The sequence below is a fragment of the Chanos chanos genome, chromosome 8, assembly GCF_902362185.1.
Source record: "Chanos chanos chromosome 8, fChaCha1.1, whole genome shotgun sequence".
NCBI classification, from domain to species: domain Eukaryota; kingdom Metazoa; phylum Chordata; class Actinopteri; order Gonorynchiformes; family Chanidae; genus Chanos; species Chanos chanos.
Window position 1 is genome coordinate 28,020,067 of NC_044502.1, and position 20,910 is coordinate 28,040,976.

Below are 20,910 nucleotides of genomic sequence, written 5' to 3' on the forward strand. Positions count from 1 at the left end.
CCACGGAAGCTTGAGCTGTATCGCTTTTGATTGGCAGCTCTACCTACGAATAGTGCTTCAAGAATTCTAACTCTTGTATTATTTTAAACCAATTACATCAATGACAAGTCCTAGACGGACACGGGCATTTTTCTACCTTAGCAAACCAATCGACATATCGTATAGGATAGATGAAATGATTGAAGAAAAGTTGTCGTATAGGGCTCTATTTTGAAGGAGGGGAGTGTAGCTAAAACCAGGAGCGAGTGATTTAGGGGTGGGTCCACTGCTTCGTACAGGTTTAAGTGTCTCAGGCTGTTTGCTATGTCTGGTTAATTCTTTATGGGTTCTTGAAAATTTTGGGCGTTTTTATATACACCCTACATAGTGTCCCAAATAGTGAACACCCAGATAACGTGCAATTTTATCTCGCATATGGTCGGTAGTTTGAAACGCAATACATTAACTCTAGTGGCGTATGTTCCGTACCTATTCACAGAAAGTTACGCTTCGAGAGCTTTCAGCCTCAATGCTGACGTTCCTTTGAGAAATTTGGTTGGACTCCAAGGACATAGTTTTCGGTTGGCAGAGACGAGAAGGTAAGTGTTCGCTCTACATGTAATGATGGTTCATTCTGAAGCTATGTTCACTTCCAGCTCTAGAAGCCGGATTGTAGCGCTGTCATCCACGTTTCAGCTATGCATGAAACCAGCTTAGTGAATAATTGATTTCCCACCGCCACATTGGACAACTTCGTTAACCTGCTTTCAGGTCATAGGTGCAGCTCCAAGGAGTCATTTGGAGCAATGAGAGGGCCATTACATGCTCATCTAGGCTAAAATTTAAAATAAGTTGTAAAACAGTAAACCCACTCCTTGTAAGGTGCTTTACAACTTAGTTTACGTAATACGTGTTTTGTCTCCTGAAACGCAGCAATACACTTTTTCATTACTCTAGAAAGGAAACATTTAAAAGAACAGACAGTTCTCATGTAGTACTTGAGGAGTGAAAATGTTTCAGACTTTACTTTATTTAAAAGTGACTATCGTTGTAGTGCCCACTGAGTTATTACGTGGAGGACAAATTCAGGTTTTTTTTTTCTTTAAACAGCAGTGATGTTGGAATACTTTCACGTTATCACTGATCGCAGAACTCGTTTCAGCAAGATTATCAAATTGGATAAAAATCAAATATTTCTTAGACCAGGAATGTGAAATGACATTCATGTTTTTAGGTTTACTGGCCCTAGATTCAGTGTGTTGCAATTTTCTTGAGTTGTCACTAAATGCGTGCGTGTGACCAGTCAAATGATACTTACGTGTTTACACTAGAATCAGCACGTGTTTACAGGCAACTCAAACTTGCTACTTTCAGTTCAGATTTACTAATTTCAGGAAATTCTCGCACAGACAGCAGACCTTCCTTGATCAGTATCAGTATCTTTATACTCTAACCTGTCTCTGCTGCAGTGCACAGAACAAAACAAGAAACAGAGCAGAAACCATATTAAGTCTCAAGTCTTTGTCCCATCACAGAAACCCTAATTTTTTAATGTTTTATTGCATAGACTTTGTTGGATTAGATGTGCGGATTATTTTGTGTTTGACGAGACAATTATAGCCTGTCATACGACTGTGTGTTGCGGCCTTCATTCCAGGGCAACGTTTTACTGCAGCTTGCTCGCAACTTACTTCCTTCCTCTCTTTTTCTTTTCTTTTTTGCCCGCTGTGTTCTTTGTGTGGTTTTGAATGATTGGCATTGGGTATTCTGAATGTCGTTCTTGCACCTGTAAATCTCCTTGAGGCAGACTGAAATTTTCTCATTTCCCCCCCCTTCACTGAGGGGCAGGCACATTGAGACTGCACTACCTGGAGGCTGAGTATAAATAGCCATGGGGAAAACGGGACAGCGATAGAGTGAATGAAAAAGATATGGAGGAGAAAGGAGAGAGAGAGAGAGGTTATATGAGGTCAGTGTGCTCCAGGGGTGAGCCAATGGGCTGACTTTCTTCCTGTGGAAAGCTGGAAAAAAAGACCCTTTGAGGAGAAGACAAAACACTACTGACACACATACAATGTCACTCTGTACAGATTCTCAGATTTCCAGTTGTCTCCATTTTAAACTGTAATTCTGACCGCACAAGTCTTATTTTTTCGCACTGCTCCATGGCCACTTGAGAAAGTACCACTAAATTTTGACACACTTTAAAAGGGCATGCTGTAGTGATTACAGTGAAACTTACCTTGATCAGTTCTTTGGCTCTCTAGAGTAATACTAGAATGTGGATTTCAAAGAAGGAATAGACCTCATTTGGCAGAGACTCCATTGGTCAGCACATATTGTGCATTGCTGATGAAGCCCAGCAGGTGCTGAAGTGTGTAATGCTGCTCCAGTCACTACAGACGCGTGACATTTACCCTGTAGTAAACTCTGACCAAAAGAATTCTGTACTGTTCTGCTCTCCTCAGGTTGTAAAAGCAGGGCTCTAGACCCACAGGATAAGATTTTAGGAGCCCCAGATTACAATTCCAGTGAGGTCACTTATACAAACAGAGTGAATAAACATTTTTTTTATAACAGGTAGGCTAAACAATTTAAATCTAAACAAATGGAAGTCCGCTGAGTCTGTTGAATAATTTTTGGCTATAAAATGAGTATCCATTGTAGATCTGATGTCGATCAAAGTCTGTCTATTGTAGGTGATCATGACGTTCAAAAATTTAGTGTTGTTGCATAAAATAGTGTGAATAAATTAACAAAAAACTTACACTTAAGGAAGAGCTCAGAAAACGACAGCCATCTTGACGGTGCGTTACCATAGCATAGCATAGCATAGCACTTTTTTGTTAATTTATTCACACTATTTTATGTTAAATTTATTTACTTTTTTATTTTTATCAAGGACGAGGCTCATCATTGAAATGTATTAATTTGTGACCATAACAGTGTTCCTGTCCTAAATGTGGGCCGTCTGTTATCTGATTTCGTGCTGTAAAGAGCAGCCTGTTGCCTACAAATGTTGTTTAGAAACAAACCCATTTTTTCCTATGAAAAAAACCATTTTTTTTTGCATTGGTTGCTTAGAGTTTGACAGTGACAGTGAAAATGTGATCTAGTACAGCTAGGTCATGTAGCCAAGGGCTCAGCATTCATTTGATCATTTGAATCAGCGGTGAAGGGGCTGAATTTGATCAAAAATGTGCTGTGGGCCTCCAGGACTGAGAGTTGAGAATAACTTGTCTGAGCTGTCATTGTTGATTTTGCTGTTGATGGATTGGAATGGTAAGAGTTTATGTTCCTGGAACCTTCTGGGTGTCTGAGGAGAGAGTGACTGACTGAGAAACAAGTCTTGTTCATTAGAGAGAGAAAACCACTCTCCCATGAGTTTATATCTGAACCCCTCCCTCTACTGTGGAGTTTTGACAGACTAACTGTTGCTTTACCTGGTGTTTCCCTGTCTTGCTCCAGGGATGTAACAACTGTGTGTATTTTAGGTCTCTCTATGTCGTAGCATGCTACCTTGGCTAATCAAGGGCATTGTAATTATCTGAGGAGCTGAATCAGGTGTGTCTTAGAGCAGGGACAGGTCTGAATTCAGAGTGCTGTTGACCTCCCAGAGAACAGCTGGGAAGTGCTAGCGTGAGCAACCCTCAGGTGACATGTTCTGATCTGTCCATTCGCCTGCTTACTGTTATTTCTCTGTTTCCTACAGATATTAATCTGTATCGCTGTCCTTTCTCCCGTTCCCTATGGAAGATAATCTGTGTCTCTGTTTATTCAGGTGGCCTCTGTTTTCTTTCATCTGTTCTTTGTTTGTTTGTGTGTTCATCTGAAGCAGTATGGTCAAGAGCTGCACTTATGGAAACTTCTCTGTTGGAGCCTTTGGCCCCAAGCTCTTTGGACTAGTTCCTGCTGACTGAGCCTGGTGTTCTCCTCATATCATTACTGAGTCTCCTTTGACTCTCTGTTATGTTTCTCATCAGTTATTGAGGGCCTTTGATAAAACACATACCTCTTCAATGGTTTGTAGGGCTGCTTGATGTGGTAGTGTAATTTGTGGTACTGAGTGGAATGGGACCCAAATGAACAACTTGATGATGGGATATTTCCCACCATTGGCATCGTTTCTTATCTTCTCTGATTCTGTCAGAAAAAATGTTGAAAACTAAATCAGTTAAACATAAAAAATGTCACTTGACAAGTGCAGTGAATTCACCATTGTTAATATATTTTCCCTCTCACACTCAAACAAAACACAGCTGATGGTAATTAGCAAAATCCTTATAGATGTCGTCTGAATTAACTCTGGCTGGGCTTGAGTTAGTACTAAGAGTGAAACGTGGAGTATGTTTTTTTTTTTGTTTTTTTTTAAACTTTCACTCCTTTTTGTGCAAGTATTCAAGCTCATTGCTTCACTAATTTAGATTTTTTTTCTTTAGTTTTAAGTCAAAGTTTTAAATGAATTCATGTAATTATTTCATTAATCTTTGATAGGAATATGATTTAAAAAAACGGACACAGAGTGTTGCATGTGGATAGGTGATGGGTCTAAGAACCAATCTCTAATCTCTCAAATGTTTGTTGCGATCGATTCAGGAATTTGTGGTCAGCAAAGATGGTGCCACGTGTTAACTGCTCTGCATGGGTTGACTCTTGTAAATGTGCCCATATGTGTCTGATTTCCTCTTTGAGCCTAGTTACCAAAGACTTAGCGGTAGGCTGTGGTGGAACAGGGAAGAATATTTCTCTGATCCATGCTGTCATTTAAAGCCAATCATCTGCGCTTGGCTCTGATGCCTCATCTGTCTCAGACATTTTTACAACAGAACTGCTTTCACTTCAAACCTTTAACTTACAAAGGAAATGAAAGGTCCCTGCTTCCTTACTGTCAGCCTCCTTCCTCTGACAGATCTGTCTCGACCTCCTTGTTTTCTCCTGGCCAGAAATACACAGAATTTACGTTCATCTCTGGATCAACCGTAGGTTAACAGTCCTTTTCCCGGTAGCCTCTGCCAAGGTCTCTGACTTGGCTCCTCTGATGACTGAACTGTAGTTATCATTCATCCTTTGGAAAGTAGAGACTGTTATTCAGTGGTAAAACTGGTTTTGCAGTCGTATATTTTCATTTTTCTTCTCCATGGTTCATAAACAAAACATGCACCAATGGTGAAGGGTTTTTTTTTTTAATTGTTTCCAAGTTCGCAAATTAAACAGAGGCCCAAACTGTCAAAACTAAAAGTTATGGTATGCTAACTTAAAGATGATTCATATCAGAAGAAATGTGTAAGTCGTTAAAGTCAGTCCTGCTATACTGAGAATCTAGAGAAACAACAATTAATCCACATTTCCACAAAATACATTTAAAACTGTTCTCGATATTTCCGTCTTTGTGTGTGTGTGTGTGTGTGTGTATTTGAAAAACAGACCACCCCGAGTCACCAATCAGCTGTAAAACCTGAAAATCAGACCCTTTTGTGATGTGCTTGGAGTGTTCCCTCCATGCTGCTTTTAGTCTTGGTTGTTGACTTATCTCAGACACAGGGGTGGCTTAGCTACTGTGTACACACTGCCTGTTCCTCCAGCTCTGTTAATCTAAACCCGTTATCTTAATGCCCATGTTTACGTTCAAAAGATAACGACTGTGATCTTAAAGACCGAGGTTATATTTCTTTTGAAGTGTTTCTCTCTCTCTCTCTCTCTCCCCCCTCTCCCCTTCCTGTCACTTATTCACTCATTCATTTTGACTTGTTGCGGTTTTTTTGAAAAGAGCAGTTTAATGAAGGACTGATTCAAATTTCTCTCTGTCTGTCTGTCTGTCTGTCTGTGTCCAGATGCTGGTGATGATGGGGGGGAAGCGTGCTGCCCTGGCCCTGTTGGCCGTGCGGAGGGCTTGCTGCCTGTCTCGGGCTGCTCATACTTCTCCTCAGACTGTGGAGTACAAACCCATTAAAAAGGTCATGGTTGCCAACAGAGGTCAGTGCTCTGCTTTACGCTGCTACTCACAGAGACCTTCGTTCACTCAACTGCTCTTTTTCATCTCCCTTTCTCCTCTCACTGAGGAGCTTTCTTCAAAAAATCTCTCTCTCTCTCTCTCCCCCGACCAAAGGTGAGATTGCCATCCGGGTGTTCCGGGCATGCACTGAGTTGGGGATCCGGACGGTGGCCGTGTATTCGGAGCAGGACACAGGTCAGATGCACAGACAGAAGGCAGACGAGGCCTACCTCATCGGGAAGGGACTGTCCCCCGTTGCTGCTTATTTACACATCCCCGATATCATCAAAGTGGCCAAGGTCAGGACCACCTGAAGCACACTGGACTTTTTACCAAGACTTTGACCTTGAACATGCTGGAATACATACACACATACATACAGGAACAATCTATTTGCCTCTTTGTGTGTGACTCTAACACCACTTGGAGGGTCTGGGTAGCAAGTAGTTTTTTAATTATTTATTCATTTATTTATTCGGTCACCAGTGTTAGCAAACAAATCCATTTTGAATGTGCTTTTCTCACTGTTTTTGGATTTATCATTTTAACTTAAACTCCAACCACACAGTAGGTTAATAATGAGAACTCCATTTATCCAATGTCTCTGTTTTGTGCTATGAACGCCCACAACCTTTTCCAAAAATTGAGTGATCATGAAAGCAGTGATATTTAGTCTAGTCTGATATCTTGTTATTTTACATATATTTTTCATCACTCGACTGGTTTTGCTATGACTGGCTGGCTGTAATCTTTGGAGTTTCTGCTAATTAGTACTATATAGATGAGGGGATTAATGAAGGTTACAGAAGCTATGACTGTCTTGTCTCTCAGAACCCACCCAGAGTTACCAGACGTCTCACGTTGTGTGGAAGAGTCCCACAGTTTCACCCCTTGTGGCCCATCACGCAGCAACACATGAGTTTCAGCACATTAGAAAATTGCATTACTAAGAGAAAAGACTAAATCAATGGACTTAACACTTTTATATTATTCATACTTTCATTTCAAATACGCCTTTGAAAGGTTATAAAGTTCTTTGGCGACAAAAGGTGCTACAATAGAGATCATGTGCATTTACAGTAACTTTATGACAAGTTGTAGTTATGATAAAACTTGCTTCAGATAACTTAGTCACCTGACTGTTTGAAGAGACAGCCTAAATAGTCTTATTTGTTCACATTTGACTTAAGAAACAAAATATTAGAAGTTTAATTCAGGTCAGGACTGACCCAACCTGATGGGTAACCAAGGGTAACTAGCTAACTAAAACTTTATAGCCAAAAGGAAGGTGATTCTGTCTGAAACATATTGAAAAATTCATTTAAATTCTGTACAGGTGGCTTAAAATACAAAATGGCACCCAAAATGTAATGGCCGTCAGCCACCAATCAAACCAACCAGTCAAAGCAGTTACACAGTCTAAATGCCAGGTGTGAATGTTAGAGATAAAACCCCTGTATGTCAAATGATGGGAGGATGGCAATAAACATTAGCTAGCACCTAATAGTAGCGTTGTCCTCATTTTCACAGAAAACTTGGAGTTTCTTAAAGATGCAAAATAGTAGCTTCTTATTTGGAAAAGCCATTCAGCTGCAGCTATTTTGTAAAATTGGAAAGTTATCATAACCATGTGACAACGTACCAATTGCATGTAAATTGTTCTCTGGGTTCTGGAATATTCTAGATTTCCTACACCAGTATCTTGAATGACCTCTCATATTTCTTCTGGTTGTTGAAAGGCCATGACATACGGTAATACACTGGATTAATTATGCATTTGTCTCATGCTTTAGGAAAATGACGTGGATGCCATACACCCAGGTTACGGTTTCCTGTCGGAGAGAGCGGATTTTGCACAGGCGTGTGCAGATGCTGGCGTGCGCTTCATTGGCCCCTCCCCGGAGGTGGTGCGGAAAATGGGTGATAAGGTGGAGGCACGTGCCCTTGCTATTCGTGCAGGTACATAAGGAACCCCTCTTTTGCCTAATTTACTGAAGCACTTATTGTGCTTTGGTGTGTGTGTGTGTGCGCGTGTTTGCGTGTGTATGTGTGTTTAGTGTTGTTTTTACCTGCACGCTTTCCTCTGTTAATTGTTGTAAATTGAATTTCATTCGTCCCTTGTGGTATGTCCTCTCTGAGAAACAAGTGCTCAGAACAAATGAAAGCTTTAGCAGTATGCTTTCAGCTGCTGGAGTGCGTTAGCTGAAATCCATTAATTCCACAATGATGTTTTTGAGTCTAATTCTGGAGCCCAGAGTGGGGAAGCATCTGAATTTGCAGATAGCAAATAACCTAATTACAATGCAAGTGTAAATTTGCTCTTTAAGGTACCAAACAGATGTTTGAAAAAAGAAAAAGTCAAAATTACCCAGCGGGTGTAACTTTAAACGTCTCGTCTGTCATACGACTGTGGAACTGAGCGCATGTCCATCTGTGCAGGTGTGCCTGTGGTCCCAGGAACAGATGCTCCCATCACCTCCTTGCAGGAAGCGCAGGAGTTTTCCAACACATACGGGTTCCCCATCATCTTTAAGGCAGCGTATGGGGGAGGAGGCCGGGGGATGCGGGTCGTGAGGGGATATGACGTGAGTGGACCCTCGACAGCTGACCAGAGGGCTCCTTATAGACGGAAATGAGACAGAAGTCACATACTGTGTTTCTGCTATGAAACTGATTTCACCGTAGAGGTTCTTAAAGCAACACGAGGCATTCCAAAGAAATGGCAGTGCTTACTCTGAACAATGTTGAACCCCTCAGCATGTTTAAGTTTTATTAAAAAAAAAATGACTGCCCCTTTGATTGGGTGAAAGGGACCGGTTTGTCCTTTTGTTCTTTTATAAAAAGAATTGGTCTTTTACTTGGACATGGTCATTTAAGCATGTGCAACAGGCTGTAGGAGTTTTTTTTTTGTTTGTTTGCCATTGTGCTAGTTTTAGATGGATTCCCCCTTTGAGGAGACCATTAGTTCTTCATTTGCATACGTAAGCCGGTGTTGTGAAGACTGATGATAGTTTGACCTTTAGGAGTTGGAGGAGAATTACCAGCGGGCGTACTCGGAGGCTTTGGCTGCGTTTGGCAATGGAGCTCTGTTCGTGGAGAAGTTCATTGAGAAGCCAAGACACATCGAGGTTCAGATCCTGGGTCAGTAAACTTGTTATGTTTCCTTTACAAATGCCGTTTATGGCATAACTGTCCTTGCATTTAGAAATAAGCAGTTAATTACATCTCTTTAGTATCTGCTTCTCTGTCTGTCTCTACACAGTTCCAACACCAAAATGTTTTGACATTAAGAACTTACATCCTTGTCTTCCTGTCTGGAAGTTTTTAAGCTCCTCCCTTAACCCAAGAAATAAGTTTTTAAAAATGTTGTGTGAAAAGCCATTTTTAAGTACTGTTCATCCATACACTTACTGTTTTTTTTTGTTTGTTTGTTTTTTTTAAACCAGTAGTTGCAGCTGAAGTCATGGGCACTCAATTCAAAATTCATTTTACTGCAGCCTCTGACATCCTCCCCATCACACTTGATTCATACATGTCTTATTAACCTTCACCTGACATGGTTGTTCTGCTTTGGACAAAATATCCCCTGGTTTTAGGATGTAAGAGTTCAGAGATTGATCTTAATCAACTGAAAATAAATTGTGTTGACCGACAAACCATCACTGATTCTTAATTAAATGTAAATTCTGGTACTTCATTGACTTGTACTGGTTTGAAATGCAGTTCATTGAAATGCAGTTCATTTAAACAGCATGTTTTCTTTATGGCCAGGTCCTGTGTTAGCCTGACAACTGCTCCTCGATTGTGTTTGTACAGGTGATAAGTATGGCAACGTCATCCACCTGTACGAGAGAGACTGCTCCATCCAGAGGAGACACCAGAAGGTGGTGGAGATCGCCCCGGCAACGCAACTAGACCCCCACCTCCGAGACAGACTGACCGCTGACTCCGTCAACCTGGCTAGACAGGTGCTGTTAAACAAACCTGAGCAGTACACACTGTGGCTGATCTTGCATAACCAGCTATTGATTTCTCATTATTTAATAGCAATGGGGTTGTCGTTTGAAAGCAGTCATTTAACATTTAAGCTGACAGGCCATGGTTATAGTCAATCACTGAAATGCCAAATTCGAGGACACACAGATATGTCTATCTTGCACAAAATAAGCAGCAACAAAGAAATACGATTCTTCCTTCAGATTCGACCAGTGGAATAAAATCTTTGTGCGTCTGAAATACCAATTGTAAATGATGGCCTAGGTACGGGGTTTTGATTTACGCTTCGATAGAGAGAGAAGAAGAGCTGGTTTAAGAGAAGAGAGTGTTGAAAAGAAAAGTAGGCAGGAAAAATACAGACGACTCTTTGCTCAGGATTTCTGGCTGGCTTCCTTTTTTCCCATGAGCACCTGTGACAGCTGCCCATTGTTGTAACTCTTTTGAGAGCAAAGTTTACCGGACACTGAATGGTTCCAAAGCAGATCAAATGTGAGAACTGGTAACACAAAACGACACCATTGCTGAACTGTGTATGTGTGTGTATGTGTATGTGTGCGTGCGTGAGAGAGAGAGAGAGAGAGAGCAAGCGAGCGGATGTGAATCTGAGAGAGACATCTAATACCACCTTTCTATTCTCTGATGCGTCTGTGTTGAGGCTTGAGGCTCTTTATGACTGTGTGTTGTCCTTTTAATCCAGCCTATAAACAGCTCAGTCCCTCTCATCCTCATGCTTTCAGTGGGTCTGAGTTAGTTACGGTTTTATGGTTGTGGCTCTATCATGGATATAGTTCTTTATAAGTGAGTGGTATGAAAATGCACTCAGAAAGGCTGTAGAAAATGGAGCCTTTTTGAAGTGGCTTCATTTTCTTCCTTCCTTTTTTCTTTTGCATTGATCTCTCCTTCCTCTGTGTTTGGAGCAGTAGTTCATTCTGGGACACATTGGTTCGCCTGGTTTAATGCAGTGAAGGAGGAAAATAAGTGGGCCGCAGACAGTATAGTCACGTTTGAAGTCTCTTTTGTAAGAAAGTCTCTGAACTGTCAGTAAGTGACTTAATTTCTTTTACTTTTATTCTTGGAGAACCAGAAATGGAATGATGTTAAAATATAAAGGCAGAAGAGGGCTATTTCAGGACACTTTTTTTTTTTTTATTATTTAAGATTCATGGCTAGAGCTGCAAACGATCAAGGGGTATTTTCGCACCTTCCGGGTAGTTCACATAATATTTTAGTTCAAAAGATCATTTGAGCTGTCGCGATATTGATTGATATGACTGGCACCCAAGATTTCTGAGAGCGGTTGTCTCGAGCCTGTTTCAACACAAATATACTGGGGCTCGTAACAAAGCAAACAGCTCCTTAATGCGTTAATTTGACACTGGTCTTATGTAGTAGCCTCCGTTAGTTTCAGAATGTCATGTGATGACTGTACTTTTGAAAGAGCAGTCTTTAAATGCTACTATGAAGCCTAAACGGTGATGTTTTTCGTCCTCAAACTGACTCCCAGTAGAATCTCGGCAAATAAACCTAACCGAACAGGGATTAAAAACACGCCCACGTAAACAGTCAAATCCACCCGCAAGATGTAATATTTAACTCCACACGCTAGATGGCAATGCAGATGCGTTTAAGTTGCTTGAGACACGACAGCAGTAAATGGATGGCAGAATACGGTTAGGTTGTCAGCATTAATATTAAATCTTTGCCGGAAAGTTTGGACAGATGCATGCCATAATGATTTATTGAATTGTAAGCGATCAATTAATATCGACTACGATCGTGTAGACAATTATGGCTTGTTTAGGGGCAGGTTACTGTGACATTTTGATGCGCTCCATTCAGTCTCTTCAGTCTCAGATTGCTTGTATGAAACAGCAGTTTGACTCGACATGGGCTACGCGTTTTTCGGCGGTTTAGCTGTGTGTTTCCTGTTTTACCGGCGCTGAGAATGCAGAGGCGCGTTAATACAGCGACGCTGAAGGAGACGGACGTGCTATTGCTTGCCTTCGTATTGTTTTACCTGTTATGAAACTCTCTCTCTCCCCACACACAAATTCTCTCGACTGTATAAACCTCTTCAGCCAAAAGGCTTGCTGTGTTCAACAGCCACTAGTCACAGTTGCCCCAGAGGTTTCACTGGCCATAATACAATACAGAATCTGTGGGCTCGCCTAGCACATTTCCTGCAGTGATTTCAGTGTATAAAATGAACAATTGCAATTCAATTTCAGGGTAGTACAATGCCGTCTCCATAGCAAGCCCTCACACTGGTCTTGCGCTTTGCACATTCTGGTATGGAGGATTTAAATATATTTTGAAAAGCACACACACACACACACACACACACACACTCAAACACATACTGTTTTGATTGGAACTTTTCCATGATGCATGATTCACTTTTGCATTAGCTTTAGCTGTTTGACAGATGGTCTCACATTTTCCCCTGTGCTGGAACGGAGAAACATTATGGATTCAGTGACTGTGAGGTGACTGGGGTCTGTAATCGCAAAGTAGGCCCAAATCATATTCTCTCCAGGAGCATACTCGAAAAGTTAATGTTCATTAGATGTGTTGTTTGGGATGACAGTTGAAAAAAAAAAAATTTGGTCTCACCTGTTCTGACTTCTGTTGCAGACATTTTGTGGTTCATTTAGGTGCAAGATTTCAAACCTACCTTTGCAGGAATGCCTTGCTTGCTCAGTATTTTCCTAATGATTTGTGTTCACTCTATTGACAGAAGTCTGTAGATTCCTGACTGTAGCCTCTGGGATCTTTGTGAGCTCAGGGTTTATCACAATGTAATCTTACAGTGAATTTGTTGGGGCTACCTTTTCTGTATAGACTGGCAGCTACTTTGATTCCCCCCCCCCCCCCCCCCCAAGATTTTATGAATGATCTTTTTCATTGTGGAATGATCTTATTTGAAAACAGCTGGTTTAATTGCCTAATTTATTTATTCATTGGCTCACTCATGTTAGGTGAGCTAGCTGCTTATGACTGCATTGTTAGTGAGTCATGTGGCTTGACTGGCAAATTCATTGACCGCTTGATGTTATCTGTTCTTGTTTGCTAGTTACATTGTTACATTGCAGTATTCGTAGCATTATTTGTTTATTTTTTCGTTGCGAAGGTGAATACACATCACTTCTTTGTATTATCCCAGCCTGTGACTCTTACTCTCTGCCATGCCTTCTCTGCTCTGACTCAGTAACACCTCAGTTTTTCAGCTGGGGTGTGTTGTGTTTGTGTTGCGTGTCGTGTGGTGTTGTATGGTGTTCTGTGTGTGCGTGTGTGAGAGAGAGAGAGAGAGAGTGTGTTTCAGTGGCGTATGTCAGACCGTTTTATACTGTATTGTTTAGCTAGCTTACAGAGCCTGCCACACGGTTGTTGTAAAATTTGATGGATTTGGGTCAAAACTGTGTTTTTGACTCTCTCTGCCTTGCTACCTCAGTGGTTACATCATACGTGACAGCGAGAGGAGAGACCATGAAAGCATGAACTTTTCTGGTTTAGATTTTTTTCATGCAGTGTCTGTCATGAGCTGTGTTTTTTTCCTTTTTTTCTGGCGCTTGTAGTCATTTCTGTCTGCACTGACACACAAATACACATGGTGTGTGTGTGTGTGCGTGTGTTTGTGCTCGGTCCATCCAGAGTGTGTGTGTGAGAGAAATGTGCGTTTCGCTCTGATCGATTTTCCTATTTCAATTTTTCTCTCTTCCCACTCCTTGCACCGGCCTTTTATCTGTGTTTGTAAAAATAGCCTCTACATTAAAATGACTGGCACTCTGTAAGGAACTTCATTTTCTGACCATAAAAACTGATTTCTTTTAATTGATTTTTTGACGTAGAATACTGTCGTTGAAGTGATAACCTATCTATAAGATTAAGTCTATCTAATCGATTAGCACTGTCTTGTGGGTTCATATTATCCAGAGGACAGGAGGAGAACTGACAGACTCTAAAGTGATTAGAGGTGTAACTGAAGTCAGTCAGTCAGAAAAGAGACTCATTTTATCGACTGGAAGCAAGTTATCAGAATGCTGCTAAGGACAAAGCTGGTGTGTGTGTGTGTGTGTGTGTGTCTGTGTGCATTGCATTTGTCAATATGCTGAAATATTCTGGAAATTTTCCCAGAGTTTATTGATCTTGCAGATATCCTGATTTTATGGCAGGCACGACTGGGAGATTTCATGGCCTGTGACATCCTTTAATATATTCTGTGTTATGTGTGTGGGTGTCTCCAGTCGCTGTCTGTCTCTGCTACGCACTGCTGTTTTGGTGTTGTTTCTTTGAGTGTTCAACTGTCTGTGTTTGTACTCAAACATAATCACAGTCTTTCTCTAATATATCTAATGTATAGATGGATATTTCTAGCTATAGTTGAGAGATATGATTTTATCACACACGCACAAAAGAAATGTGTGTGTGTGTGAGTGTATATATGTATGTATACACACACACACACACACACACACACACATATTAGGGTTGCACGAGTACATAATTTTACAGCTCGAGTTCTCGTTTCCTGAAAACCTCGAGTATTCGGTGCGGGGCGGGGCTGGGGGTGCTGCTGCATCAATTAAAAGACTACGCAACTATAATGCGGTTGGTCTCAGCGCATAGGGCAAAGCATAAAATTAACGATATGATCTGAGGATAACACTTACCTTACGCAATGGTGAAGTATGGCTGATACTGACGATATTTTAACGTTATTGTTACCAACTTTCTAAAGTAGCCCAAGATAGAAAACGGAGTCAACAAAGAATGTTGTGCTCATTATAGCGGGTTAAACCCGAGTAAATTTAAGAACGCACAATTATTTCTGAATGTTCTTAAAGTGTTTAGATATAGCGGCTGTTTTTTTGCCTGGTCATCATTAGTAAACCTAACCGGCTTAAAAATGAAATTAGTCACATTTGTTTGCATCTATCTCTTAACAATATTAATTTGTTTAGCCCCGTTAGTAGCCTAGTCTACTATATGACAGACTCACTCGATGTTAGAGCCAGCCTTGAGAAATCCGGGAAAGAAAATTTGCACAGTGAAATACAACACTAAAGTAAAAAAAAAAAACAACCCATCGATTCACCCTTTTATGCTGTCGCCATCGTTCCTCTTGTTTACCAAGGGCTCTAAGTGAAAACTGAGTGCACATGAGATCTAGCATCAGGCGATTAGCGAATACTCGACCATAATGTAGAAACTCCGGACTTGATGTAACTGCTCGAGTACTCTGCGCAGCCCCTAGCGTGTAATGTAAATAAATAAGTAGGTGTGTGTGTGTGTAATATCTATCTATCTATCTATCTATCTATCTATCTATATATATATATATATATATGTGTGTGTGTGTGTGTGTGTGTGTGTGTGTGTGTGTGTGTGTGTGTGTGTGTATATATATCACACACACACACACACACACACACACACACACACACATATATACATATATATATATATATATATATATATATATATGTATGTGTGTGTGTGTGTGTGTGTGTGTGTGTATATATATATATATGTATGTGTGTATATATATACATACATATATATATGTGTGTGTGTGTGTGTGTGTATATATATATATATAAATTGGAAATGATAAATTTGTCTGTAGTAGTGCCATTTCAGTTGAATAGAAATCAGAAACAAACCAGATGAAAAGTGTGGAGTCACTTAATGAACATCTTTGGAATTACAGACAGATGTCTTATTTACAGGGCCATATGTCAGATTGAGTGTCGCTCTGAACTCACAAAGAAAGGATATTTATTCATTTCAGTGATGATTACACAAGGTGTTCACAAAAGAAAAGTTTCAGTCCACAATGCCACACCATCAATATTTGATTGGACCCTTCCAAACATAGGAGATGTATAAGGTTATGCATATCAAGGTGTCCTGATATTGGGAATAATGGATGAGACAGAGGTAAGAATCTTCCTCTGCCGAGTTTCCGATATCGGAATGCCACGGAGGGCATCATCCAGCTTGTAGCAAGGCCACTTACCAAAGATTGTAACCATGCGGGCTGTGTGTGTATTTTGCCCATTTATAATTTTAAACTATTAAAATATAAAACAGCAAACAGTCGCTGTTGTCACGGTAATGGCCATTCTATCCCACCCCATACTGTGACCTTGGCTCGAACAGTATGTGGATATTCCCCAGTTAAAGCAGCCTGTAGTTACATTTGAAACATGACAGTACTTATCTAAAATAGTCTCTGCCAGTAAGTATTTCTGGAAAAAAAAGTTTCATTTCTCTGTATGGGGGGACTGAGGTTTAATTTCTTGAGCATTTAAGATGCATTTAAGTGACTTTTTTTTTTTACGTGAATGTGAGACGCAGCCTCCACGTTTTTAGTGGAATACCCTCCGAGTCATTTCAAAGATTAATCATTTCATTGCCAAAATATAGCTAAACGTCCAGTCAGGGAGTCTACTGGTTGTGTATGTCTTATAACACTCCCATGCAAAATCCTCATGGTGTTGTTGTTTTTTTTTCTAATTTTATCTAGGTGACATAACGGCTTAAACCAATAGCAAACAGCTGTTACTGTTTACTGTTATTTTTACATGCCTTTTAATGCTTGTGTCCCATTATACGGTGTTAACAGACATCTGCCAGCCAATCAGAAGTGGCTATTTTCAATGGCTGCTATATAAAGAAAGTTCACCATAAATTGGATCATTTTTGGCTGTGGATCTCTAGAGATTATTTTCAGCCTGATTTTGGTGAGAGTCAGGTTAGCATCCATGGGATGGTTCTCAAAAATCATTTTTTGCAATGAAATTTTAAACTGGTGCAGAGAAGAAAAACAGTTACCAAGTTATTTATATATATATTGTTTCTTGCGAGAAATCTACTGCTATAAGTAACATGACAGTATATAAATATAGACAGAGATATGCTTGTTAAGAGCTTGGTATATTATTGTAACCTTTAATAATCTGTTGTGTGATTGAATGATTAAATGAGATGCTTAGGATTAAGATGTAGCTGCTGCGTTGTTCTAATTCTGCCTGCACACTGTGGGTATACTTTGTCTATATAATAAATCTGTGCTTCTGTTCATGACTTTGGTCTGGCCTTTACTGTCAGAACAATTCCACAGAAGTCACTTAAGTGTTTATGTACAGGGGTGTGTGTGTGTGTGTGTGTGTGTGTAAATGATATCTCTCATTCACTCTAGTACACAGTTTATTTTTCTTTTAACCCTGAGTCAGACATTTGTAACACTCAAGTGTCTACATTGTGTATTGACTGAGTCTTCTTTGTTTAGCCCTGGGAGCTGTGATTTTTCTCAGGCTTAGGACAAACAGAATTTTCATTAAGGTCAAGTTGTGTCTCTCCTTAGATATTCAAACTCTCTGCATCACAATAGTTATCACAGAGTATTGGAACTGTGTGTGTGTGTGAGGGTTATCAAATGGATTTGTACGGACAATCAGTTTTCCCTCTGACATTTTTGTCTTTTGTTCCCTTCGTCCTTTTTTTCTTTTGTTTAACTTTATAAGAGTTTGGTGCACAGGAATTGAATTATCTGGTAGTTTCTCTCAGGAAAGAAAAGTAGGTGCACACTCATTAGAGACCCTCTGTATAGGCTACCTTTGTGAAATGAAAAAAAGTGTTCAAATCAAAATGCTTGGCACAAGGTAGCACAAAGAATAGAATATTTTAGATTTGGATGTCAATTTTATTGTTTTGAAAGGCTCTGAAAATTGTGACTGTGGACATGCTGTTTCGGGAGAATGAAAATTGCAAGGCCAGTAGAAAGTTGTAAAATTGGCTTTTGTGTCGGGAATTATACAAGGCTAAGGAATCAATTGGTGGTGGTGGCATGTCTGTCAAAATCATTGATTTTGTTTTAAGGCGGCTGTTGCCATGGTGATGCTAGGTCTACCCTGAAACTCCTGTACACGAATTGTGGGATCAGCTCTCTCGACATTAGCATTTTCTTATCACAAATTCCAGCGTTGGCTGCTCAATCTCCCCGCTTTTTCTCGTCCTCTGTCGTTCTTGCAGTCTTGTCTCACTGTTTGTTATTCCGACATATCCTGTTCAAACCCATTTTGATAACATTGCTTACTCAGACAACACTGCTTAACTGAAGTCTCTCTTCATTTTTTTTTTTTTTTTTTTTTTTTTTTTTTTTACCCCTCAACAAAACCAAAAAAAGAACTGGACCTTTATTTGATTTTTTTTTTTTTTTTTTTACCTGTCTGTTCTGCTTGAGCCAAGCAGATAAATAATGTTATGAAGTGTCCACAAACACCTTGTAAGAAAATAATACAATGCCATGTGTCAAGTTATGATTCATTCTCTCACTTCTCCGCATACCTGTACAGTTGTGTTACATTCAGTTCTCAATATTTATTTTGGAACAGGAAAAAAATAGAGGTCACTTTTTTGGGAGCATCTTCAACAGGCCATTGGTCCTTCCTATATCTTTGTTGACTTTAGATAGTATTGAAGATGGCTGGATGTCCTTAAATATATATGTGTGTGTGTCTGTGTGTGTGTGTGTGTGTGTGTGTGTCTGTGTGTTCAAGTCTATCGTTTGGTCTGTTGTGTGGTTTTGATTGCGGTTTCACTATTGTAGCCTACATCTTCAGTGTGGGCAGTCTGATTTTCAGGAACATTTCCACATGGTTGACTTCATTTCTGTGCTCATGCTCTGGGCTGTGTTCATTCAGGGTTGGGATAGTATGGAGTGAGGAAAGTAGCCGGTGTTAATTGCCACACGCACATACGGGGATTGGGCAAAATAATGGAAACACCTTGTTAAATAACAGTTTTATTATTTAGTATTGAGTTGGTCCAGCTCTTTCAGAGATGATGTGAGGTGGAGGGAGGTGGCTCCTTACTTGCTGCTCAAATATACCAGAGATTTTCGATTATGTTAAGATCTGGTGATTGTGGGACCCAATCCAAGTGTTCAACTTCACTGTTGTGCTCTGCCAGTCTTTAACGATTTTAGTGGTGTGAATTGGCATATTATTGTCTTGAAAGATGGCACCACCATTTGGAAAGAGTGTTTGGACCACTAGGTGAATTTGGTCACTCAAAATTGACAAATACTTTTTGGAGGTAACCATACCATGCAGTGCTAACACAGGACCAAAAGAATCCCACGATATTGCAGCCCAAACCATCACAGAACTGCCTCCATGCTTATAGATTGGGATCAGGCAATCAAAGTCAAGGGCTTCTTTTGGCTTCCTCCATACATGAATTCGTCCTGAACAAGGAAAAAGCGTGAAGGATGATTCGTCAGAGAAGATGACATTCTTCCGTTGGTCCATTGTCCACTTCTGATGGTCTTTGCACCATTTTAGGCATTTTCAAACATTGATGTGGGAAAGAAAAGGTTTTGCAATGGCAGCCCTCACACTCATTTCTGGGTGTCTCTAGAGCCTTGATTATGAACAACCAAAAACTCAAAAGACTAGCAGCTTTCTTTCTTCCATTTTTACCATAGTCCAACCTGCCATTACAAACCTATTAGCAGCGGCCGTAGCTTAACCTACAGTGCTAAAGCTAACTCTCAACTCCAAAGAATTTACGATGACAGCTAGTGAAGCATGAGTTGCATTATTCTTCCATTTGACTTCGAGGCACTTTAGTTAAAGGACAGGACAGTTTTGATCTGGTAATGTTTAACCCTCATCTAAGGGACTTAGCTTTGTAAGATGGAAATATCCACACTGTGTGAAGGTAGAGTGATAGTGCCCCGTATTTCACCTGTGACATGGTAGCTGTAGAGTCAAGTGTCAACAGTACCCCAACTCCCGGATTTGGTGACGAAAGGACAGTGCTGTCACGGCAGTTCAGAAACTGATGGAGGTTAATGAGAAAAATGTAACCTGCGAAATACTGGCTATTATGGGCCACACTAATAGGTGTTAATGGCAACCTATGCTTGTCACAGCCTATGCAAGGAACTGCGACTACTGTACTGGCAGGATTGTGATTGTGTGTGTGTGTGTGTGTGTGTTGCTGCTGTGCAGTTTTGGCATTTGGGCAGATTGTGTACTCGTTTGTTTGTTTTGTTTTGTTTTGCTAAGGGATGATTTTTATATTCTTCTAAGCTGCAAAGTTTGCTAGTTTAACTGTGTGCAACCACTGTGCAATGATTTTGTTTTGTGAAGTGGCAAGAGGAGCCTGTGCTGCGTGTGTGTGTGTGTGTGTGTGTGTGTATGTGTGTTTGAGTGTGTGAGACAAACTCTAATACAAATTCATGTGGGTTGGTGGTGTAGTTTTTGGATTTTTCTAATATTAAGCATTCATTCAGCGACACGTACGTGACCCGTGTACCAAAGGGGATTTCTGCATCCCAGACTCTTTAACTGCTCAGTGGGAGTCCTGGCCTAGGGCAGAAAAAAAACCCACTTTAACCCAGTCGCGTCTGTCACCCCCGCCGTAAACTCCGTTTGTGGTCTGATCTTGACCTCAGCCACTGCACCATGTGAAGGTTAACACTCATGAATATTGAATATGTTATTGAACATGTTCTCCTGCTCAAGGACCAACAGGGCTTTCTGTTTAAGGCGAGAATCCAAACGCCAGACACATTCTTTTCTTATCTTGATAGCTGAGAAGCTATCGGATAGGTTGAGTCTTGGTTTTGTTTTGTTGTTTTTGTTTTGTTTTTTTCCTCTCTCACCAGATGGAAAGAAATTGAGAGACAGTTCTCTGTCTGCATGAAAATTCTCTTTGGATTTGTTCTGATGTGTGCATAGTCCTTAGGAAATATTCCTTAGCTGCTTATAGCTGCCTGGCCCAAAAACAAATTGGTCAAATTTGAAGAATATTTATATATTTATTATTTTTCAAACAAACTGAAGTTTTGAATGAATCCCAGGATGCATCTTTTGGTAATTTCACTGTTATGTGACCCAGATAGTGTAATAACACAAATACACAGCCTC

The 20,910-nt window shown here is 40.3% G+C and overlaps 1 protein-coding gene across 2 annotated transcripts in view; it reads left to right on the forward strand.

The window, feature by feature from the left end:
- Positions 1-180: 180 nt before the first annotated feature.
- Positions 181-20,910, forward strand: part of pcxa (pyruvate carboxylase a) — a 94,753-nt gene continuing 74,023 nt past the window's right edge. Inside the window, exons 1-8 of one of the 2 annotated variants that reach the window (XM_030781260.1) lie at positions 181-256; positions 479-578; positions 5,811-5,952; positions 6,086-6,270; positions 7,765-7,930; positions 8,411-8,556; positions 8,995-9,112; positions 9,788-9,939. In XM_030781260.1, the coding sequence (XP_030637120.1) occupies positions 5,811-5,952; positions 6,086-6,270; positions 7,765-7,930; positions 8,411-8,556; positions 8,995-9,112; positions 9,788-9,939 (909 nt within the window). In that variant the 5' untranslated portion in view covers positions 181-256; positions 479-578. Of the gene's footprint in view, positions 257-478; positions 579-5,810; positions 5,953-6,085; positions 6,271-7,764; positions 7,931-8,410; positions 8,557-8,994; positions 9,113-9,787; positions 9,940-20,910 lie in introns of those variants that run through there. The other variant, XM_030781261.1, reaches the window with a different exon arrangement.